Here is a 25,501-nt window from a genome sequence, read left to right as displayed (position 1 = left end):
TTTTTTTGGGTTAGCCTTTTAATCCTGTCAACACTTCTTGGTCGTTTCGGAGTTCTAACCTTGACTGATGATGCAGGAGTCGAAATCAAGGCACTCCCACTTGCACCGTTGGCGGAATTCGATGATGAGGACGGGGTGGGCGAGGGCACGGGGAACTGGCCAGGCTTGCAAAGGGTGGGCACTGCGTCAGCTCTAATCCAAGTTTTCGGGGTCTTCCTTCCAAATGCTTTGGCCTTCAGCTCACCTTCAGATTCAAAACAGTCTTTCTCGAAGTGTAGCTCGCAAACTCGGTCATTCTTTGTGAATGTTTTCTTTCTTTTGTCTAGGTCAGCCCGCCGAATCGCATGCAACCATTTCCTAGAAAGTTCTTCATCTTTCAGTGGCCACTGTTTGAATCGAATTCCACTCGTCACACCGGACATATTCCCACATCCTGGGACCATGCACCGAGGCATTTTGCATTCAAGCAATCAATATATTACGCGAATGTCCAAATAAAACGAAATTAGAATGATTTGTACAGTACATGCACATGCAGTATATAGTACAAAATAAAACAACAATAAAACATGCAATAGTTGCACAATTATAGGTCGAGGAGATACTATGAATGATTTAAGACAGAAATAGTGAAATCAGTGAGGCAATGCAGCAGATCTAAGTTGGAAAAAATCAAAGACGAATCTTGCAGATGATGTTGTTTTGGCTGATCAAGGATTTTCCAGATTTTCACCACACGTGAAGAAACGGATATTGACATGGATTCACACACTGCGCACGCGCGAAAAGCGGTGACAAGCCCATAATATGCACGATCGGGGCTTCGGAATTTCAGCCAATCACTGCCATTGCACACACCGCGTCATCACCGAGGGAAATTTGACTCAAAATGGCGTCGTCCATGTCAGTAAAAAAGGCACTATTAATATCAATTTTTCTTCCTGAACTATTATATTTCTTCCACTTTCAAAAGGTTTGTGGTAAAGAGGAATACTCATTTAATATATTTCCATTGTTTCGTTCAAAAAGGCTGCCAACGATTTATTCCAGGAGCTATCCTTTAAAATGGGCTGAAGCCGGGTGTCCAATGGATATCTAGCATACACACAGTGTACAAACGAGCATGATATATATCCCGCAAGAAGAGTCCATTGATCACATTTTTCTGTAACGAAAGGGTATTTCATTGCGAATCGGCTATTTTTCAATGGGCTATACCCCGTCGGCAATAATATGTGCAGTTTTCCACCATATACAACATATAATTTGACCATTGGAATGTACTTCCTGTTTGTATAGCATACGCTGTTTATGGCGCGCTTGTTCACAGTGAGATATAGATTCTATGTTGGGATTGATGTTTTCCTCCGACACTACTAAGATGTTAGTCTCGCTTTTGCTCATCGTGTGGGAGTCTGTACGATACCGCAGTGTCCGTCATCTGTTGTGGTAGGTCATCTGCATCCTGTTTCATAAACAGTTTCAATCATTCATCACTCCGCATGGTGCGGTGTGATGAATCATACTATAAGTTTAATTTCAGTTCTCCGTTTTGCACTGTGACGGAATTAAGTCTATACACTAGTAGGAATTTTGGATTTTTTTACGGTTTCTCTAACTTTTCCTGATTTATCCGACAAAACTCCGACATTTTCCGACTTTTCCCTGAAAGGTTAGATTTCTCAAACACCTGTGAAAAATACCAGGGCTTCCCGGAACTAGAACAATGAAGATCAAAGGCCTATGTTGAATGGGGTTAATGATGAGTATGGTACCTGGCAAACATGGTGCCTGGACATCCATGGTGCTGGACCTGCATGGTGCCTTGGCATACATGGCGCCAGGACATGCATGGTGTCTTGACAAGTATGGTGCCTGGACATCCATGGTGCTGGACCTGCATGGTGCCTTGGCATACATGGTGCCAGGACATGCATGGTGTCTTGACAAGTATGGTGCCTGGATACACAAGGTGCCTGGACAAGCATGGTGCCTAAGCATTTATGGTGACATGACATGCATAGTGACAGAACATGCATAGTATTGCATTATAACTCAACCATGACATTTTCATGCTGCTTTTTTTGCGATTTCTTTGACATCCTGTATATACTCTAGCATCAACATTCATCGTCAAGGTTGACGCAGAATAGAAAAAAGCAGTGATAATCGTATTGGTCGTAATTCACATTTATTGATGAGTATAGTACAATTAATATCGGTCGATGTTTAAATCGTTATTCTAATAACATCTATGCTTTCAACCATTTCTACATATTCAAGCGTATTATATGCTGTTCCAAAGACCAACGAAGATGGAACACTTCTCCCTCAACGAGGACGTCGAATGAACTTCGCAGCACTTCTTTGGAACATCAAAACCAATGCCATGAATAGTTTCAAGCGTCTGAATAAATAACAAGCCAGAGGGCTTGCTACTGCACTGCTGAGAGTGTATTCGGGTTTTGGCAGGATGTTTATCCTACTTTACTGAGCACATTTGTAAACATGAAATACCATGCTTTGGAAACGTTCAGACACTCCCAGATGCATCCTGAGATCAGGCTTTTTTAGTCCTTCGTCATATACAAATCACTGAGAAAAAGCAATAAAATCCACTGCGAAGGGCGGCTGTTCCAACTACTTGACACACCAGTACATGCGTCGTTTTATTACAGCGGGAGAAGCATAATTGGTTCAACGGCAATCGCCATTCTTTGTGTATGATGCAGTGAAGAGACGCAAAACAAATGAACAGGCGAGCTTGGATAACGATGCTGCAACGTTTGATTGCTGCGCTCTGATTGGACGCTATATTTTTTCTACCGCTACAATCTGTAGGGCAGGGACATCACCTTAGGTTTGAAATATCGACCGGCGGAGCACAATATTGAAAACCACTGGTCATATTAGGATGTGCCAGATAGGTCAGGCAAAGCCTTTATCAAATACGGGGAAATAATAGAGGCTGACTACATTTGTAAACAGGAATATCCATGACGTTTAACGCTCAAGCATTGCCAGGTAGATCAGGCAAATCCAAGGAGATTGCGGATATGGTCTGAATATCTACAGCTTTACTGAACCTTAGCAATGTTGAAATAATCAGATAAATCATATGACAACCTTTCAATTAGGACATGCCTTATCACGTGTCTTCACTGCTCAGTAGTGCATTCAACATACACATGGCTATCTATCATGTACCCTCATTACAAATGGTCAATCCTTTGAGAATCTTTGAGAGAGTGCATTGGGAAGGCTATCTTACCACGAAGAAGGTACCGTTGACGAGATCTCTACTGCAGTGCTCTATTATATTCACTTCAGGAAGACGTGTGGTAGGTTTTAGTGTTGAATACAAAGTGCAAACCACTTGCATATTACATTCATCACAACATGAAGATGTAGCGGGTCCAAAATTAAACAAAAAAGGAGCAGACATCTGGATGGAAAGGGTAGGTAGAGGTAAGGACAAAACAGTTATCATTTGACCTCGGTGCCCCTCTGGGGTATTTCATCACCTTTAGGACTCCTGCTCGTGCAACCCATCATCTTATGCCGACTTACCGGTGGCAATGAATTTGCTCGATACAAAGTAAATGAATGACGGACTGTATTGCTAAACTTCTATACAACGTACACAGTGCATTTATGTCAGGTCAGCATAATTACCTAGAATCGCCCCAAGCTCGAACAGTGCCAAAATTAAAAAAACATCAGACACTGGGATTGATCAATTACCGCCATCTTGGATATCGGCATCCTGAGATTCAGGTGTCATCAGTTCAGACTGTAAGGTTTATTCAGGCCGAATTAGTCCCCCTTTTCCTCATAAAACGTTTTATTTTATCAATAAAAAACAAAATACGAGCTTAATAAATAAAAGCTAACACTTTCTGGTGGGATTTAATGTGATTTTAAGGAGAACTATCATTGCAGCGTAGGGCAGCAATCCTTTTCGCGGGCTTAGTGGTGATGCGATAACCTCTTGGCAATCCTTTTCTTTATCCGCGTTAATACGCTCTTCAAGATGGCGGCAACGCACAAGTACTAGATGCGTTGTAAGGAACGAATTCAGTGCATCTAGTGTCAAGATTGGAATCCAAAACAAAAACTGTTATTGAATCGAACAACTGGTCTTCGGCTATGCACCGACGAAGGCTTTCAATGTATGTCTCATGCAACACCCACATGTGTCATGTTATTGTTGTTTCGATATGGACCTGTTGGAAAGAACGGGAATGCACGGATACTACCACTGACTGCTCTTCTATGTTCTGTACGTCCCCCGTCATACAAAGCTTATCATGATAACAATAAATAATAAATTGTTATTTGTAAAGCGCCTGTATCACTTGAAACAAATGTTCACCGGCGCTTGTGAGCTCTATTAAAAAGAAGGGTCTTGAGTTGTTTGCGAAAGGTTGAGACATCCGATGTAGCTCTCAGGGTGGGGGGAAGAGAGTTCCACAGTTGAGGTGCTAAAGTGGCGAATGCTCGACCTCCAAATGTTTTTAATCTATATTTTCTGCAAGTGAGAAGGTCTTGAGATTCAGAGCGAAGGTAACGAGGTGGCACGTAATGTTGGATGAGATCGTTCAGATAAATTGGTGAAAGCCGGTGGTATGCTTTGAAGGTCAGGAGGAGTAGTTTGAAAATTATGCGCTCGCGCACAGGCAGCCAGTGTTTCTTGGCTAGCACCGGAGTAATGTGGGATCGCCGCGGGGTCCTGGTGATAAGACGCGCTGCACGGTTTTGCACAGGCTGCAACAGGCTGCAACTACGGTGACTGGGAAAGGACATCGAAAAAAAAAATTATCGGCGGGACGACTTATTAAGTCGGGGGGACGACTTATTATGTCGGGGGGGGACGACTTATTATCTCAGGGGGACGACTTAGTAAGTCGGGGGACGACTTATTAAGTCGGGGGGGACGACTTATTAAGTCGGGGGGGACGACTTATTATCTCGGGGTGACGACTTAGTAAGTCGGGGGGACGACTTATTAAGTCGGGGGGACGACTTATTATGTCGGGGGGACGACTTATTATCTCAGGGGGACGACTTAGTAAGTCGGGGGACGACTTAGTAAGTCGGGGGGAAGACTTATTAAGTCGGGGGGACGACTTATTATCTCGGGGGGACGACTTATTAAGTCGGGGCGACGACTTATGAAAGCGAGGGCGAGGCCTGGCTGTGACTGTCTCATCTCTCTCACCATGTAGACAACTTGGCAGAGCAGCCAAGACTGATTCGGCCTGGCTGTGACTGTTTCATCTCTCTCACTATAATTATTGTCAACTACGTTGTAAACATAATGCTCAAAATTGATTCATGAAAAAGGCAGTAGGGCAATATTATTATTAAGTTGTCAACATGGTGAGAGAGATGAGGAAGTCACAGCTAGGCCAAATCAGTCATGGCTGCTCCACCGTGTTGACAACATGATGAGAGTGATGAGACAGTCACAGCCAGGCCGCATCAGTCTTCGCCGCACTGCCGTTATTGATATGGCGAGAGAGATGAGACAGCCACAGCCAGGCCAAATCAGGCTTGGCTGCTCTGCCAAGTTGTCTACATGGTGAGAGAGATGAGACAGTCACAGCCAGGCCTCGCCCTTGCTTTCATAAGTCGTCCCCCCGACTTAATAAGTCGTCCCCCCGACTTACTAAGTCGTCCCCCCGAGATAATAGTGAGGTTTCGCAACCGCCCGGTTAGGCCCTTCGACGACGTTTATCTATTGTTCAGGTAAACTCACACAATAGATAAACGTCGTCGTAGGGCCTAAAAGGGTGGTTGCGAAACCTCACTATTAAGTCGTCCCCCCGACATAATATGTCGCGGCGATTATATTATAGGTTTAATTCTTTCATTCATGTTCATATTGAATTGTAATACGTGTTGTGTCATAATGTTTAGTCGTTCATCTAACCTAATCATGTAATAGTCTTCACCATGCTTTTACTGTGTATAGAATAAAGCATTCGAGTCATAGATTTTATGGAAGCTAGTCGTCTGGCGTTCTTGCTTACGAACCGCCCCTACAAATATGGTGCCGTGACCTTGGAAAACACTCATCATGACAGACAAAGAAAAAGCTGCAGAACGTCTTGCGTTTTCGCGAAGAAGTCATAGAGGACAACTAACGAAACTAACGAAGAGAGCTGACGAGTTTATCGAAAACTTTGACGAACTCTCGGACGACGAACTAGACAAGCTCGAATCAACCATGGACAGCATCAGATCGAAAATCAACTTTCTCAAGCAACTCGATGAGGAATTACTGGAGCTGATACCAACTAAGGAACTAGAGGAAGCAGTGATCACATTCGACGATTATCTTCTCGATGTTCAGGAAAATTACGACGTTCTTCAGATGCGCCTAAAACGCTCACGTGGTAGATGTACACGCAAGACCACATCCGACCCAACGACAAAGGACAAGTCGAATTGTCGCTTGCCGAAACTAGATTTAGAAACTTTTAGTGGAGACATTTTGCTTTGGCAAACGTTCATCGACGGATTCATAGCATCTGTTCATAATAACTCTAAGCTTGAGGACATAGAAAAGTTTCAGTACCTCAAGAGACAACTCAAAGGTGAAGCTGCTCGGACTATTCATGGCTTAGCATTGACAAATTTGAACTACGCCCATGCAATGGAAATATTAAGAAAACGCTACGGTCAAAGACATAAGATCGTTGCCGCCACGATGAAAGCGCTAATGGAGTTACCAGTGACGACGTCCGCTGACGCCAAAGGATTACGTCATTTCTACGACACGCTCGAAAGTCATGTTCGCACCTTGGACACGCTTGAGAAAGATCAATCATCATACGGGGACTTTCTTGTGTCCATTGTGTTGGATAAACTACCCACGTCCACCAAGCAACAGCTTGCTCGGGATCATGGTTCCTGTGAATGGTCATTACCCGACCTACGCGTAGCTTTGGGAGCAGAAATCGAAGCTCTTGAGGCAGGTGACGTATCAGCAGATAGTTCGTCTGCCTGTTCAGGATACAGCTCGGAACTGCAAAGCACAGCAGCTTTTCATACCAACGTCAAATCGCAACGGAAACCGTACTGTGCATTCTGTAAAGGGACGCATTACTCAGGAGAGTGCACGGTGTATGCTAAACCTGCTGATCGCTTGACTCAGACGCGGAAACTTCAACTTTGCTTCAACTGCCTTGGTCGTCATAAAATCAAGGACTGCAAGTCAAAGTTTACGTGTCGCAAATGTAAGAAGAGACATCACACTGCCATTTGTTCGGGGTCAAGACCTGATGAGAAGGAAACAAACTCTAATAACCAAAACACAACGCAACAATCAGAACGAGAAACGACCGAGTCTGAAGAAACTGTTCAGTCAGTCACAACAGGCTGTACAGACGAAATGACTGTCACCCACGTAGGGAAATCCGGGTCTGTTTTACTGAAAACAGCTGTGACGGACGTCTCGTCCTCAACAGCGTCATGCAAGGCGACCATCCTATTCGACGAGGGATCGACACGCTCTTTCATCACCACGGAATTAGCAGAGAAGCTGAGTGCAACGTCGAATGGTTCTCACACGCTTTCCCTTACCACATTTGGGGGTAAGCCAGGCTCAGCTAGAAAGTTCGACGAAGTAACTTTCTCCGTACATACGATTTCCGGTGAGAAGATGCAGATGTCAGCATTGGTTGTACCTCGCATATCGCAAATGAACAATCGCATCAACTCATCGCTACTTTCGTTACCTCACCTACAGGGATTAACTCTCGCCCATCCGATCTCAAACGTCGATTCATTACAAATCACGCTTTTGATTGGAGCTGATTTCTTCTGGGACTTCGTAGAGGATCACGTAATTCGGGGCCCAGGACCTACTGCTGTTCGCTCTAAACTTGGCTATCTTCTCTCGGGACATCTACATTCGCAAACTAAAGACTCTCAAGCCTTATCGCATGTGATTTCAACAGATACGAGCCAAGATGTGAGTGATTATCAGCAGTACTGGGATCTTGAAACGATAGGAATCAAAGATGATCCCTGTCGGGCCATGGCGGATGACACTGATCGTTACAAGTCATTCTGCAAGACTCACTTGCGCCACGATGGCACACGCTATGTGGCTAGTCTTCCTTGGAAGGAAAATCACAATCCGCTACCAACCAACTATGACGTTTGTGTGAAACGCACACGAAACACGATTCAAAGACTTAGTTCTGAATTACGTCGCACTTACGATAGCATTATTCAGGATCAAGTCGCACGTGGATTTATTGAAGAAGTCATAGGCGATGATCTAACTAGTGGTCACTACTACCACACCACGCGGTTATGAGATCTGATTCAACAACAACGCCAATCAGAATCGTGTATGATTGCAGCTGTAAGGTCGGCGATGCACCGTCGCTGAATGACTGTTTAGAGACCGGTCCTCCCTTACAGAATGACTTAGCCGCCATTCTGCTGAGGTTTCGTTTACATCAACATGCTTTCACAGCAGACATCGAGAAGGCATTTCTCAATGTAGGACTTGCCGAAGAGGACAGAAAGTTCACAAAGTTCTTGTGGTTGAGTGACGTCAGCAACCCGGACAGTGCTCTTCGCGTATTCCAGTTTAAAGTAGTACTGTTCGGAGCTATCTCATCGCCATTTATCTTGAACGCTGCAGTGCGATCTCATCTCGAAGCTCAAGATAGCACTACATCTTGGGACATACGTAACAACATCTATGTGGACAATTTAGCTAGTGGGACTGACACGGTGCCACAAGCTGTTAGTTATTACAAGGACTCGAGGAACGAGATGCACGTCGGTGGCTGGAACATTCGTGCATGGGCCTCTAACTGCCCAGAGGTCGTGAACTGTGCAAAACGTGACAATGTCCTGAGTTCTGACACTAATGTCAAAGTGTTAGGCATGTATTGGGACACAGAAGAGGATACATTGCATTACTCCAAGTGGAATCACAAACCACCAGACATTGAAGCTTTGGTGACCAAACGTGACGTCACCAAGGTCATTAGTTCGATATTTGATCCTCTAGGATACCTCACGCCCGTTCATGTCAAGGGGAAGGTATTCCTACAAGAACTCTGGAAACGTAAACTGTCGTGGGATGAGCCTCTTCCCGAGGATTTAGCGAAATCCTGGGTGACCATTTCTCAGGAATTAGCTGAGGCCTACCAAACGAGCGATATACCACGGAAGCTGTTCGAGACTGTTGATAAAGAAGGAGGATCATACGAGTTGCATGTCTTCGCGGACTCTAGCATCAAATCATACGGTGCCTGTGCCTACTTGGTACGAGGATCGGAAGTCTCGCTCGTAATGGCAAAGTCACGTGTCGTACCAATGAAGTCAATGACTATGCCTAGATTAGAGCTTACTGCAGCTCTAGTTGGCTCACGCTTGCTAGCATACGTACACGAGAGTTTGAGACCATACATCGATATCGGACACTCTGTCTTGTGGTCTGATAGTCAGATTGTCATCGGCTGGTTACACAGCGAGAAACAACTACCTACGTTTGTCGCTAACAGAGTCAAGGAGATTCGTTCATACGATATGATCAACGAGATTCGTTACTGTCCGACGCAGGATAACCCTGCAGACGTCATCACACGTGGATTAACTGCCGATAACCTTCGTCATGCCACCTTGTGGTGGAAAGGACCGCACTGGCTATGCACAGAAACATGGCCGGAGAATGTCGAGTATCTTGATTCTCATGCTCAGAACGTCAATTCGGACGCAGCGGATCGTTCATCGGAATCGCTACGTACTCAACCGGAAACGGAACTCGTCACGACGGTCAGCGAGGTTACCGAACCTACTGACATCAGCAACATTATCGACTTGGACAAATTCAACTCGTACACCGCTCTACTTCGCGTTAGTGCCCTAGTGTTACGCTTTGTGTCAAACCTGCGCAAAGAGCACCAACTCCGCAAAGTTGGCCCTCTCACGTCTGATGAGATTCATTCTGCCGAATTAGTGTGGATTAAAGCAATTCAGAATCGCAGCTACCAAGCTGAAATTCAGGGCATAAAGGAGAAAAGTGTGAAAGGCCCACTTGTGAATCAATTGCGCTTGTTCATTGGAGAAAATGGTCTACTTCGTGTCGGTGGGAGACTCCACAATGCAGAAATCTCACATGATGCCAAGTTTCCTATTCTCATCCCATCCAAGCACAGATATGCTAAGCTGATCATTCTTCAGGCACATGCTGGAGTTCTGCATTCTGGTGCGCAGTCTACCATTGTTCACATTAGACAGAAATTCTGGATTACCAACATACGTCAACGCGTGAAGAGTTTATTACGCGACTGTGTCATTTGCAAGAGAGTCATGGGTAAGCCATTCCGATCACCTATACCACCCCCTCTTCAAGCAAGCCGTCTATTGTCGGCTCCTGCCTTCACAGTCTGTGGAGTTGATTTCACCGGTGCTCTTTTCGTACGAGGTGGTGAGGGTGATTCCAAGGCCTACATATGCCTCTTCACTTGCGCAGTCACAAGGGCTATCGACTTGGAAATAGTAAATGACCTGTCGGTTGCATCATTCCTACGCGCGTTCAGACGTTTCGCCTCCAGGAGATCTCTGCCGCAAGAGATGATTTCCGACAATGCTATGACTTTCCTATCATCTTCTGACATTCTATCAACGTACCTAGCAAATCACAGAGTCAAGTGGACTTTCATCAAGAAACGCGCAGCATGGTACGGTGGTTTTTATGAACGTTTGATTGGATTGACAAAGTCTGTCTTGAAGAAGACATTAGGCCGCCGTCTTTTGACATTGGAAGAGTTGCAAACTGTCGTTGCTGAGATAGCAGCAGTTCTCAACGATAGGCCTATAACATTCCAGTCTACTGAAGTTGGAGACCTAGAACCGTTGACACCATCTCACTTCCTTAATGGTCGTGTGCTGACCAAAGGCACATTAGGCCTACCCTTGTTTGATTTGGAGGAGGTTGATGACCCATCCTTCGGTTTCTCCACATCACTAATGCAGCGGCGGATAATGCTCATGGCAAAGCTCCAGAAAGAGTTCTGGAACAGATGGTCAAGTGAGTATTTGTCCGCCCTGCGTGAGAGGGACCGAGGGATGGGGAAAGGTACGCTTCGAAATCAGATAAGGATTAATGATGTGGTCCTCATTCAGGATGAAAATCAGAACAGAGTCAAATGGCACATGGGAAAGGTCACCGAGTTGCATTATGGGAATGATGGTCTGGTGAGATCTGTCAGTTTGAAAACCGCCAGAGGTCATACCAATAGGCCCATTGTGAAGTTGATTCATCTGGAATCTAGTGATTGTCAGTCAGAGGACACACCAGACACAGATGTCGAGGACAATTCATCTGCGCGACCTAGGAGACAAGCAGCAATCGCTGCTAGGGACCGAATCAGAAACATGTCAGACTAACTTGCTAATGTATTAGTCTAGTCAAGTCACAACTTAGAGACAATGTCATGATAACTTTTTACTATGTTCTACTGTTCTACTTTTACTATGAAAAAACAAAAGACAAAAAGAATTTGCTCATCACCATTTCGCGGCGGGGAGTATGTCGCGGCGATTATATTATAGGTTTAATTCTTTCATTCATGTTCATATTGAATTGTAATACGTGTTGTGTCATAATGTTTAGTCGTTCATCTAACCTAATCATGTAATAGTCTTCACCATGCTTTTGCTGTGTATAGAATAAAGCATTCGAGTCATAGATTTTATGGAAGCTAGTCGTCTGGCGTTCTTGCTTACGAACCGCCCCTACATAATATGTCGTCCCCCCGAGATAATAAGTCGTCCCGCCGATAATTTTTTTTTTCTTCGATGTCCTTTCCCAGCCACCGTACTATTCGGTTTAAAAGTTTAGAAATCGTAAAGACTAAACCACGCACAGTGGAACCTCTGTTAGCGGACACCTCTCTATTAAGGACAACCTCTCTATTAAGGACACTAGTTTTGGTCCCAAATTGGCTGTTTCCATTCAATTTGACCTCTCTAATCAGGACACCTCCCTATTAAGGTCAGCACTTGTCAGTCACGAGGGTGGCCTTAATAGAGAGGTTTTACTGTATATCAAAACCATTGGAGTCATGACCGAAGATATTCACGTTTTGAAGGATGATTTAAGTGTTAATGTTTTGCAAGACGATAGGGGGATTAAAAAAATGGACAACAGTAGTCTTGGCTCACAATCTTGGGTGTCTAATCGGCGGATGGCTCTGCCATCACCTCGGTTAATTGTAATAGGTCTCCAGATTTCCACGGAGCGGCATCCCCAGGTGTCCCGCGGGGAGCCATATGCGATATTAAAGACGTTCAGCACCGTCGAATCGCCTGCCTGTATAACGTATCGTTATCGATTTTGCGTGAGACGTCATCAGTTTAATTGTGTAGTTTGTACTATAAGTGGTACGGCATAAGTATAAACGCAAGAAATGTATTCCATACGGGAGGCAGTACGTATGATATTGAACGATTTAAGTTGCATTTGCAGCTAAATTGAGTCTTCTATCATATTTCCGTCCGGTTTGAGAAATATTTTAGATTTCGTTGAAGATGCTTTATTTTGTGAAGTTTAGTATATGTAAAAGCATCAGTCCAGGGGCCCAGACGCGAAGGGCTACATATGAGTACCCATCTTTCCTATGTCTTATAGCAACGCCAGAGGTTATTTATATGTAAATAGTGTCAGTGGTCTACATACAAGATGACAATGACACATCACATCACAAATCAGTTCTTTTTTTCAATTTTTAAATGGATAATGAACAAAGTCTTAGAGATTTGTATTATAATACAGAAAGCCCAGTAGCTTTCAGTAGTATTTCTAAAATTTGGGAGGAAGTGAAAACATTTGGGAAAGGAATGAAATATAAAGAGTTAAAAGAATTGCTAAAAACCTTACCTACCTATCAACTTCACAAATCAACCACCGACAAGTTCTTATTTAGAAAAACAATGGTATCTTATGTTGATCAACAATGGCAAGCAGATTTAGTCGACATGCAAAAATTGCAAAATAACAACTAAGCTCACAGGTTTATTTTAACTGATATAGATTATTTTTAGTAGATATGCATGGGCGGTTCCAATAAAATCTCAAAGAGGCATTGAAGTAAAAGAAGCATTTGAAACTCTTTTTAAAGAGGCCTTACCAGGGAAAATACAATTTGATGATGGTAAAGAGTTTTACAACACATATTTGAAGGAGTTGTTAACAGGAAAAGATATAGAGTGGTTTTCTACTTATTCAGACAGAAAAGCAGCAGTCGTAGAGAGAACAGAACTCTTCAAACTAGAATGTATAAATATTTTACTGCAAAAGAAACAGATGTATGGTATGATATCTTAGCAAATTCAGTTAGTGGTTACAACAACACTTTTCACAGTTCAATTGGTATGAAACCCTTGGGCGCCAGAAAGGAGGTGAACAAAGAAACTACCCATTTCCTTACAAGAAATGGCCATTTTGTTAGTTCATACTTACCTATGGAACACTTTTGCATGTTACTCCATTTGGGCTCAAACACAAGAGTATCCCTTTAATTTTATAAATGGAGAACTGAGTTAGCAGCTCGGCCGCCAGGCGGCACCCTGACCAATCCCGCGAGATCGCGCCGATCTCATGCCGCCATATTCAGTCTTACTCTTGAGCGTTAACAAAGAGTATGTCCCGTTTGTGGGGACGGCGGGAGGGCCGTGTTCCATAGGTAAGTATGAACTAACAAAATGGCCATTTCTTAAAGGAAATGGGCATTTGTGTCATTCAAACTTACCTATGGAACACTTTTGCATCGAATCCCAGCAACCTATTGGAGGTGGGAAACGAGGACTTACCTAAGGCTGAGCTGTTGTTCCATCAAGGAGGCACCACCGGCATAGTAGCTAAGGAGGACCGCCAGGGGAAAGAAATGGGGAGAACCGGGGGACCGGTATTTTGATCTCGGTATTACAATCGTATTTATAGAGAGTAATAGACCCATTCTCCGGAGAGCGCTAGAATTGCATAATAAAAACCATATTCTTTCCGGCAACAGAGCTTAGAGCAAGTAAGGCATGTTCAAGGGTGTAGAATGAGTTATTGCTTAAGGAATTGAACCCGAGGCGGAGGACCTTGGTTGAGTTACCAAGACACTCGAGGGTGGAGCTAAAATACAGTCCAAACCCGAGCCGACAGGCGAGGGTTTGGACGAAATTTTAGCTCCGCCCGAGAGTGTCTTGGTAACTCAACCAAGGTCCGAAGCCGAGGGTTCAATTTCTATTCTAAAATACCTCAAACTTAAAAAGATAGGCCACGAAATAACTTGAATATGTGCGAATTTGGCAAATTCCATCCATCGCCTGCCCGGAGCGCCGGTAGCGCCGTTGTTTACATTATGTTACGGCAGCCCGTATAGGAAGTCCGGATCGGCTCGCTCAAGTGACGCTAAAATCCGCGCAAATGGGCTATTTGGAGCGTTTTTCTCAGCAAATATGTGTAGTGCTCATTAAAAAACTTAGGGTGGTTGATGCTTCCTTGGCTGATTTGTGTTTGAAGCAGTGTTTTGAGAGCCTCAAACTTCTGAAGTGAGCTGTGTGCATGGTTCCACATTTTAGTGCAACCCGAGGGAACTTTGGTAGAGCATCTTGGTTGCGTGTCCAAAACACTCCACTCTCAGAACGAGGCTTATGCATTTTCCATTTAAAAGTTGACTTTACGGTACCAAGGTATTTTAGAATAAACAACAATAAGAAATTGCGTCCCTTCAAGTCTACTAGAAGTTGCCTGGATTGTTGAAGATAGGGCATATCAAAAATGGCGCAAGATGCGCGTTTGACTCTTCAATCGCCCCCCGCCCCCTCTTTTGATCTAGCCAGGATCAAACAACATGCCCCGCTGTCACAATCGGGCCGATTGCGTGCATGCCATCTACGAGGGAAGAAACGTCTCGTAGGTAGAAACGAGAGAATGTGGAGTGATTACTCCAACATGCAGCGGAAACGACTTCTTGAAGAGCAACTCCTCGGTAGTTAGCCCAGGAGGTGGCTAGTGCTCTAACTTCGTGCGCTGAGATGTTAGCTAGCGCACGAAGATCAGAGGAAGTCCTCAAGGTGTTGTAGGAAAGACGAATAGTCTCCACAATCCACCTTGAAATAGTGGCGGCCCCTATCTCTCGTTTATTTCCCTCCTTATAGGACAAAAACAAACGCTCTCTCCCCTGGCGGATACCGGGAGGTTTTGTCCTACTTATGTAGAACTTTAGGGCCCTGACGGGACACAAAGTTCTGTCAGGAAGATCATAAGAGATCGTTCTTGACAGAGAGGGAATAGTAACCGGGGGCCGAGAGGCGGCCGGTCCCTGGTTCTTCGCCAGAAAGCCTGGTATGAAAGCCAGGATAACCTCCCCTCCCTCTCTAAAAGCCAGCTTCTTAAAAAAAAGTGCATGGAGCTCTGATCTCCGTTGGGCGGTAGCCAAGGCTACTAGAAAGACCGTTTTGAGTGTCAGATATTTCATGGATGAAATAGACATGGGTTCAAAAGGATGCCTCATGAGCACCTCAAGGACAACATAAAGATCCCATTTAGGGGTGTTGTTAACCGGTCTGGGACGCTCTAATAACATTCCTCTGAAAAGAGGGGTTATTTGGTTCTCCCAACGAAGATCCCAGGTGCTTAAAACACGGAGGGTAGAAGCGATGGTGGACTTGTACCCTTTTATAGCCGTGACAGATAGTTGTTTTTCCGTGAATAATTCAATAAAGAAATCCACTAATCTGTATATAGAGTGAGAGATCGGATTAACTCCGTTCCCCTTGCACCAGGAAGTGAAGGTAGACCACTTTCCTTGATACACATCAAGGGTTGACCCTCTTTGAGGTGCGGACATGCGTTTGACAGCGATGTCCGAAAAGCCTCTCTGGTGGAGATGCAACTGTATAAGTTCCAGGCGTGAAACTTGAAAAATCCAGGGTTCTGGTTATAGCATCTCCCCAGGGGGTGCCACAGGAGGTGCTTCCAAGTCAGAAGACTCCTTGGGCGGTCTATAAGGAGCTCCAGCAAAGCTGGGAACCAGGCCTGATTTGGCCAGCAAGGTGCGATGAGAGTTATTCTCACCGGGTGGCTGGTCAAGATCTTGTTCAGGACTGGTTGGATGAGAGGGAGGGTTGGAAACGCATATGCGTTCAGCCCGACCCAAGAGGCTGTAAGGCTGTCGACTTCCAGGGCCTCTTCGTCCGGAAGTGGAGAGTAATAGATGGGAAGGCGATTGTTCAGCCTGGTGGCGAACATATCTACCTTCGGAGATTGCCAAAGGCGACAAAGGTCGTCTACAATCTCCTGATGGAGTGTCCACTCTGTCTGGACTAGTTTGTCCTGACGGGACAGGGCGTCGACAAGGATGTTGCGTTTGCCCGGTATGTGTCTGGCACATATTGATACTCCAAGGTCGGCACAAAGATGGTAAAGCTCCCAAGTTAGCTGGCAAAAAATGCCGGACTTTGTGCCTCCCTGTCTCCTGACATATGCTACAACTGTAGAATTGTCGGAGAACAGGGTTACTCTCCGATTCTTCAGGTGAAGGGAAAGAGCCCTCACGGCAAGAAGGACAGCCTTCATTTCCAATACATTTATTGAAAGATTGGTCTCCTCCCTTGTCCATAGACCACATATGGACCTGTCCCCGTTGTTCAGATGTGCTCCCCACCCTAGTAGAGAAGCATCTGTGAACAGGGACACTTCTGGGGGGGGGGGGGGGGGGTGGAGCAAGATCTACACCGCTTTGGAGACGAGTCTCCGGCTCCCAGAAGTTCCAGACGTTCTTGAGTAGGTCTTGAGGTATCAATACCAACTTGTCTAATGGGTCCCTGTGGGGTTTCCATAGAGACATCAGAAACATCTGGATGGGACGCATATATAGACGGCCGAGAGGGATTTGGTCTGCTGCCGAATTCAGAAGGCCCAAAAGGCTCAAGCATCGCCTTGCGGGAGCTTGAGTCCTTCCTCTGAATTCTGCGACGAGATGAAGAATTTTCTTTATCCTGGCGCGAATTCTGACTTTGTTTCGTTGATAATCAAACCTGCGGAGACTACTTTTTGCTTTAGAACATGAAGTTGTTGCAGTAGTAGTTTCCGCGATTTGCAACGGAGTAGCCAATCGTCTAGGTAGTGATGGAGCTTGAACCCCATCACGTGAAAGGGAGCGACGAAGGCTGTGACTATCATTGTAAAAAATAGGGGTGCCGATGCCAGACCGAACGGCAGGGCCCTGAATTGATACATCTTTCCTTCGTAATGGAAACGAAGGAAGTGTTGATAGTCTGGATGGATCGGTACATGTAAGTACGCATACGCTAGATCCATCGATACCGCCTAATCGTTGGGCTGTATCGCCGTTGCGATAGACCTGGTGGTTTCCATCTTTAAATGAGGAACATTCAAGAAGTTGTTTAACCTGGAAATGTCTATGATCAGCCTCCATGTCCCTGCTTTCTTGGGAACCAAGAAAATATGGCTGTAAAAGCCGGGGGAACATGGATTTTGAAGGACCTGGATAGCTTGCTTCTCCAGTAATGTCGCGACCTCTGCTTGGAGGGCAGAGGCCTTGACTGGGTCCTTCGGTTGCTGAACTTGGGTTGGATACATGGAAGTCGAGGGGGGGGGGGGGGGGGGGTACGGTTTAAATCTAGTTTCACTCCGTACCTCAACATGTTTGGGACTGGGGACTCATTGGGTGACCAATCGTCCCAAACGTCTGCAAATTTTTGCAGACGGCCCCTGACTTCCGGAGTCGGCTCCTTTTTGCGTCCGGGAGGAGAAAGGAGGGGGGAGTCACTTCTTCCGGCCTGCGCCCCTTGGACGAAAGGAGTGCCTAGTCGGACCGGATCCACCCTGGTAAGAGGAAGTATTTTTCCTCTTCCCGGTCCGGCGACCCTCCGCTTCCCGTCGGAAGGATCCAGCAGGAGCAGGCTGACTAGGCGGGGTAGGCCTAGGCAGGACCTGCCTGGCGTACGGGATTGAACCCGATGCCTGCTGGGGCCTCTCTATCTTTCTAGCGTTAGGTAGAGAGGTCTTGGCCCTCTGTGTCGCAGTGGGGGCATATAATTTGTCCCAATCTTTCTGTACTTGAGCCGCCTCTTGTACGGAATCTGCGAACAGGAAAGAACCGTCCATAGGAGCGGTCTTAAGGCCCCTTCCAGCTGGAGGGATCTGATGACATTGAGAGAGCCCAGGGCGGCGTCTTTACGGAGTAGGACGTTATTTGCTGCGGTCTTGGCCGACAGAGCAATAGCGTGCCTAATCGAATGTGACAAGGATGTCACAAGCGATTTTGTGTCATAAGATAGTGACTCATTATCCTTTAGGGATCTGGCTAGGGCCAGGTTAGTGTGCTCTGCGTAGGAGAGCACCGCTAATGTGTTTTTGGCCAGACCCTCTCGTGCTCTAAGTTCTCGGTAAGCCGAGGAGGAGGTCACATTAGGCACAAGTTGGTCAAGCTGTACATCGTCCTTTAACGTGGAAGTCGATGCTGCAGCTGGACAGCCGGCCGAGCTGACTCGGTAATAGTCAGCGCAGTACTGCCTAATGGGAGGAAGTTGTGCCGTGAACAACTTCCCCCGTTTACACCAAGCTTCCGGTCCGGCTGCCGGAAGGGCAGGGATGGAAGTACGTTGGTGGGCGCCTTAGGAGTCTCTGATTGTACGCTCCAATAGTTCAGAGACTGCTTCCACCGACGGGGAGGGAGGAAGGAATTCAAGGGCCCGAGTAGAGCCCTGAGAGACCTGTGGATTGGGATCCACGTCCTGTCCCCAAAGTGAAAAGGTCGGTGCCGATAAGGCTGGCAGTTCTGGCGGGGTAGGGCACAGATCCTGCGGGAGGTACGCTCTGATCAAGGATCAGAGTGTCCTCATATCCGACAGGATACTGGCCTCCTCTGGTGACAGCTCCTCCTGACTGGGGGAGCCGTAGCCTGGCTGAGAACTCTCGTTCTCAGAAAATTCCTCCAAAATAGAGGAGTCGGATGGTGGGTATCCGATGGGACCAGGCGCACCAGAGGAACTGGAACCTTGCTCCAGATGGCTGAGTCTATCAGAAAGACCCGCTACCATCTGGATGAGCTGTTGAGCAGTTGCTGTCCCCACTCGGGTTCCGGACCCGACGTGCGGCTTCTCTCAACGACGGGCGGTTGAGGAGAGGGTGGGCGCATAGGCGAACCCTCGAAGCCGTATGTACGGGCAAATGGGTCTTCCCGAAGCGGAAGATGCCCATATTCTGAACAAGAGTTCAGATGTCCTCTCTGCATAGCGCGTTCCATGGGAACGATGCCTCTGCTACGAGGAGGGGGTGGCACTTCCGGTTGGCTCCACCTAAGAGGTTGGTCAACGTAGGGAGGTGCCTGCATTTCCGGCAGGACGAAGTCCGAAACCGGAAATGCCCGTAACTCCTTCGCCGGTATGGAGCTACCGGTTGCCCTTTTAGGAGGAGGTACGGGGGGCGGAAACACTGTTACCGAAGACGCATGGCGTTTCAGAGGTGGCGTTTTAAAGTCCGTCCCTACTCTACTGTGTCTGTGAGGTCTGGGGTTATTTCGCAGTAAAGACTGAGAAAAACCCCCAGTAGGGTCTTCGGTTACTGATACGCGGGAACCCGCGTCAGCAACCGGAAAGGCAATCGGCGGACCGGAAGCAGGGTGCTCCCGCGGGTACAAAGGGCTTGTACTCGGGGGAGCGGACGATGGAGGAACCGGAAGGTTTTCCTGAGGTCCGGGGTGTATTAAACCCTTGGAGACTTAGTGGATGTAAGTCTCCCATGGGACCACAGGCATTGATAATGTCTGATCCCGCATCCTTCGCAGCCGCGGCCGGAATCGGAACTCGGTTGACGGAAGGGGTGGTGGCGGAAGGTCTGGTAGACCTCCGGGTTATCTGCCCGGAAACGGAACCGGAAGAGGGTTTAGGCGTCTTTGCGGCCCGTTTCCCACCACCAGACGAAGTCCTTTGTGGTGAGACAAAGGACGCCGTCGGAGGGGTACGGGATATATAAAAAATGGTACCAATGCCAACAAAAACACTGGGAACCCCAAGTAGGCCAGAAAGGACGCAATTATTAATGGAAAGGAAAACATGCCTACTTGAATTAATCACTATTGGAATGTATCAGAGTCTTGTTCATTACAATAGAGAGGAGAATAGCCTACGTAAATCTACCCTACCAAGATCAAAATAATGGAGCTGGGTCGACTAAGCTAGCAAAGAAAGGTCTATAATTAAATAGACTGGACAATAATAATGCCAATATTAGTTTGGCGGTCTACTCCGTAGGTAAATGAACCCAAAGATCGTCTAGACTTGGCTGGTTGAATTTGGCAAATCGAATTCACGGCAGCTTTGAAAAAACGATGTGCTTCGTAGGAGCACAAGAGTAAAGACTAAATAGGGCGACATGAGATCGGCACAATCTCGCGGGATTGGTCAGGGCGCCGCCTGGCGGCCGAGCTGTTAACTCAGTTCTCCCTTTATAAAATTAAATGGATACTCTTGTGTTTGAGCCCAAATGGAGTAACATGCAAAAGTGTTCCATAGGTGAGTTTGAATGACACAAAATGACATCCTTGGAAAATTAATGTTCTCGTTTATTAACGTTTCACTTGAAGTAACATTGACTGTCTTGAAATGGTCTACCCAATCGTAAAAAATTGAAAATCCAGAGTTGTATCTGATACTAAGTTGACTTGCAATAATCTTGTTAGTTACTGTGTCATATTCAAAACAGATATTTTCAAGTTTGTAGTTCATAGCTAATGTGTTATATGTTACTATTATTTCCTCCTTGGGTGCTAATGTAATCTCAATAATCACATCCTCGGAAATTGGAAACTTGTAAACTCGAGTATGGTTGTGGAACAGTTCAAAATATAATGGTATCTTGTATTTAGTACCGAACACTTTCTTAAGTGTCTTTTCATCACTAGTTTCACCACTGACATTAGGTTCAGATACACCAGATCTTAACTTCCTTATATTGTCTGATTGAATACCTTGAAACACCCTGTCGTTTCTTTCCTCTTCTGTTCCCCACTTAATTACCATCTTTGATATCAAGTTTCTACCGAGGTTATTAACCACACTGTTTTTGGAATCCTCGGAAATGGTGACATCAGCAGAAAGACAAAGAGATTTTGGTACAAAGAATGTATTCTCTCTCAATGCCGGTATTCTAACATACAATGTTTCTTTTGGATTAGCAGTTGAGGGGTTATGAGTGATAATGTGATGTTGTCTATCAGCCTTCAAACCAAGTGGAATCGTATGTACTCTATCAGTGTTAAGTAAATATCATGTTGCCATTCTATTTATTATTAATGTAAAATCACGCGTCACCATAATTCAATATTACTTCTTAATACTTCAACGTTCCTTTACTGCTCTAAAACCACCCATCAATCCATAGATTATTGAGCTAATAATAATAATCAATGTTATTATCATGTGCTCAGTCAGAAAACCAACAACACTATCCACTGTTTTCAATAGGAATGAGACAATAGGCCCGACTATTCCAGGTAAAGCAGCTGCTGCTTTCTTAGCAAGTTCCTTTAGCCAATCAGCAAACTTCTTGAGGCCTTCTTTTACTTGATCTGGTATTGACAGTTTTGGTTTAGGGTCTGGTTTAGAGTCTGGTCCTGGTTCTGGTCCAGGTTCTGGTCCTGGTTTAGGTCCTGTTGGTGTAGGTTTAGAGGCAGCTTTCAGAGCGTTACTGATAGTAAAACCTAGAGTTGTGAAGATCATAACTACAACTGATACTATGGCAGCAATGTTTAGACCTTCACTCTTAAAAAGTAGTATAATTCTATCATTTAGTGAAATAGTTGAATCTGGTTTAATTAATACATCTTTTATTAAACGTTTAGCTCTTTCAGCCTGTGACTCCCTCACATTGTCAATCCGCCATACCTTTGCCTTTTCCTCATACAGTTTGTCTTCTAGTTCAGTTATTTCTTTTTCCAACATCTGCTTCTACCAATACTACATTGTCTCTTTGTAAATGTTCAAGAGTTTTGTTTAGTTCCATTATCTGCATATCTTTTTCCATTTTTACTGTAGCAAGAATATAACCAGCCTTTTTTAAATCCTCTAAGTTCCCTAAATGCATATTCTATGAAACCAAATTCTTTAAGTTCATCACCAGTTGTGTCAATCAACCTATCTATTGGTTTGGGTGATTTAATAACCTCATCGATTACTGTTTGTGTTTCACCTGATAATAAAGGTTGTCTTACAGATGCTGGTCCTTCCATAGGCACTGTTGATGGTGTAGTAGATTCTGGTTCACCTCCTACCATAGCTTCCGCTTTATTACTTCCAATAAAATCTTTAATCTTGTTAACAATTGTTGTACCAATCTTATCTTTTAATGTACTTTCAGCATAGAATTCACCATTCTTTTTAGTTAAAGGTAATGTGATATCAGTTTTGTTAGGAGTACATTTTTGTATCGCCTCATCTCTTTGGTTTTGTGTCAAATTTTTAACTTCAACATCTTCTGGACAGTAAACCAGAACATCACCTTTAATAAGTAAATGTGGTAGTAGATTATTCAAGTCTTCACTGACATATTTCCATTTTGATTTACTCAATGCTGTATGCAGTTTATCCTCAATATCTTCGTATTTTGATTCTTTTATCTCAAGTTCTGCATCAGTAACTTTTGCTATTTCTGGTGTGTCAAAAATGAATTATCTGTAATTAAATTACTTCTATAACTTACATCAGTGTTGTAGCTTGTATTATCATCATGATGTTTATTGTAAGTACTAGTATCATAAATTTCGTTACTAGTATCAGTTGTTCTAAAATCATCCGTTCCCTCAGTTTCAAAATCTTCACCTCCCTCATACATATTTATTATTTCTGAAATTATCTGATCAGAAATTATCTGTTCAGAAATTATCTAATCAGAAATCACATAAATTGTTATCACATAATTTGTTATCACATAATCATAAAAACAATAAATGCTCCGGAGATTGCATACATCATGAACTTTATTGTATTATGTGTTTCATTGTCATTTTAATAGTGAAAGGAGTAACAATATCCTCAATAGGAACATCAGTACTAGTTCTGATATCATTCTGTCTATTTTCTTCTACAGTGGTCTTAAAAGGAGGATCCTTAACTTTCTCAACATTAGTCTTAAACTTTATTTTCTTAACACTATCTTCTTCCATTGGTGGTGTTGCTACTATCTTCTTTTTATTGATATCGTTAATACCAGGTTGAGCATTACTTGGAGCTATCAAGATGTTATCATTGTAGTTATCTGTCTTACCTACATTTAGAACCATGTTTGACCCTATGATGTAGCCTACAGGCCAGGTCCTATTACAAAATCTAGTCCTGTATGTGTTTGGGTAACAGCATTCTGATACCTTAGAATTGAGGTCGGAATATCCACATGTTTATCAATTGAATCCTTAAGCAGCTTTTTAAACTCCATCTGAACATCTAATTCTGACCCGGGTATTCCAACTAATGGTGTTCTTGTATCTCCCTGTGATCCCAAAAGACAGTAAACATATGTCCTGATAGAGTCATTTAATCTCTCTATGCCTGGATAGAGTCATAAACTGTTGATATGTTCGACATGGTTTCTGTTTTATCACATCGAATACATTTTTATGTTTCATGACATGATCCTTGATGAAAATATGGGAACTTAGAATTAGACATACCAACATCCCAATCAGACTTAAACATTGGTGGCATTCTGTTCTCATATACTTGCATTATAAAGAAATTAGTTTTCGAATTATTGATGTAATAACCTGGATCTGTTATCTTCGGGTCGTAATCTGGTACACTCCAGGAAGTCCACCCCTTATTACTTTCAAACACTGAGAAATCATATTCATCATTTAGATTAATCTCACTCAATAATTGTCCTAGTTTGTTGAGATTTATGTTATTGTTAACTTCATTGAAAAATGTTTACCTGGTAAAGGAATTTGCAACATTTTCATGATTTTACAAATTTGATAATAAGCGTGAAATCTGTAAAATGATATCATCATTGTATTACTGTGGTTTAAATGGTCATTAATTGAAATCCCACAACCAGTTGTTGCAAACCATACAGCCAGGTTAAATTGATTCTGATAAAACGATAGTGGATTATTAATCAGTCTTAGACAATCCTTACTATTTTTCAAACTCATTAACCCAGGAGTTATGTTAAATTATTTTAGATTGAAAAAACTATTAGGGTATTAGGGGTAACATAAACATCAAAGTTAAAAAAGTCATATGTAAACATATCCTTATGTTGTGTTTTTAATGGGTAATACCTAACCACCTTTTTAGGTGGGGTAATCACTTTTTTGTGTAGACTAACCACTTTTTTAGGTGGGTTAACCACTTTTTTGTGTGGGCTAACCACTTTTGGGATTTGAATTAAATCCTGTCGATGAGACCAAGGGTTATTATTAATCAAAAACTCTTGTGAAACGTCATTTGATAAAATAGTCACCATTTCTATTTATTTTGCACTAATTTTGTTATCAAATACCAGTGTACAGACTTTACAGACTTAACAGGTTGTAATAAGTCTAAAGTAATAGGAAAATGCATACTAGGTTATTTCAGTTTTTATTACAAAAGGAACTGATTTCAACAAGTTGTGATGTGTCATTAGGCCCTTTTCCACTACCGCATAATCTGTCCCTGTTCAACTGTGCCGTGCTCGGTCCGGACCCGGCCCACTTGTTTTGTACCATTTCCATTGCGCGCAATAACATCCAGGCCAAATTCTGGTGTCCACATCGGCCGCTGTCAGCAGCGCTACTCTCCTATTTTTGGAGTTAGGAATGTAAGTCAAATTCTCTAAAGATGGCAGCGAGCATGCGCACTATTAATCAGATAAGTGGGCCCGGCCCAGTTCGCGTTTCCACTGCTCATTTTTATTGCCGAACCGTGCTCGACCCGGGTCGAGCTCACGTCCTTTTGGGGGGTTCGGCCCACATGGAAATGGCACCGTGCCGAGCCCGGTCGACCCATTTCCATTACACTTTTTTTAACCGAGCCGTGCTCGACCCGGGTCAAGGCCCGGCAATTTTTGATAGTGGAAAAGGGGCTATTGTCATCTCGTATGTAGACCTCTGACACTATTTACATATAAATAACCTCTGGCGTGGCTATAAAACATAGAAAAGATGGATACTCATATGTAGCCCTTCGCGTCTGGGCGGCTGGACTGATGCTTTTTACATACTAAGTTGTTTAGGAGAAATTAGAGGCGTTTTCATTGACACCTATCTATTGAGCTGTTCACAAAATCGCGCACGGCAGAGTTATCGAAGCTGAAGCCCATTTCATGTCTGACTTAAGTATCACTTTCCCGTATGCAACATACATATTTTCCATACGAATAACTCGCGTTCTTCTGGCCAGAGACCTCTATTAGCCAGCGTGTACATTCTGTGTACATTTTAATGAATATAGGTTGGTGAAAAAAGTA

At 44.2% G+C, this 25,501-nt stretch overlaps 2 protein-coding genes across 2 annotated transcripts; both read left to right on the top strand.

Moving 5' to 3' along the window:
* Nucleotides 1–6,082: 6,082 nt before the first annotated feature.
* LOC135497698 (uncharacterized) lies at nucleotides 6,083–8,332 on the top strand. Its single transcript, XM_064787533.1, has one exon. It carries the CDS (start codon nucleotides 6,083–6,085, stop codon nucleotides 8,330–8,332), a length of 2,250 nt encoding a protein of 749 aa, XP_064643603.1.
* On the top strand, nucleotides 8,329–11,424 carry LOC135497697 (uncharacterized). The gene has a single exon (XM_064787532.1). It carries the CDS (start codon nucleotides 8,329–8,331, stop codon nucleotides 11,422–11,424), a length of 3,096 nt encoding a protein of 1,031 aa, XP_064643602.1.
* Nucleotides 11,425–25,501: the final 14,077 nt, after the last annotated feature.

Source organism: Lineus longissimus, chromosome 13 (assembly GCF_910592395.1).
Source record: "Lineus longissimus chromosome 13, tnLinLong1.2, whole genome shotgun sequence".
Classification (NCBI taxonomy): domain Eukaryota; kingdom Metazoa; phylum Nemertea; class Pilidiophora; order Heteronemertea; family Lineidae; genus Lineus; species Lineus longissimus.
This window is presented reverse-complemented; position numbering and strand designations above follow the sequence as displayed.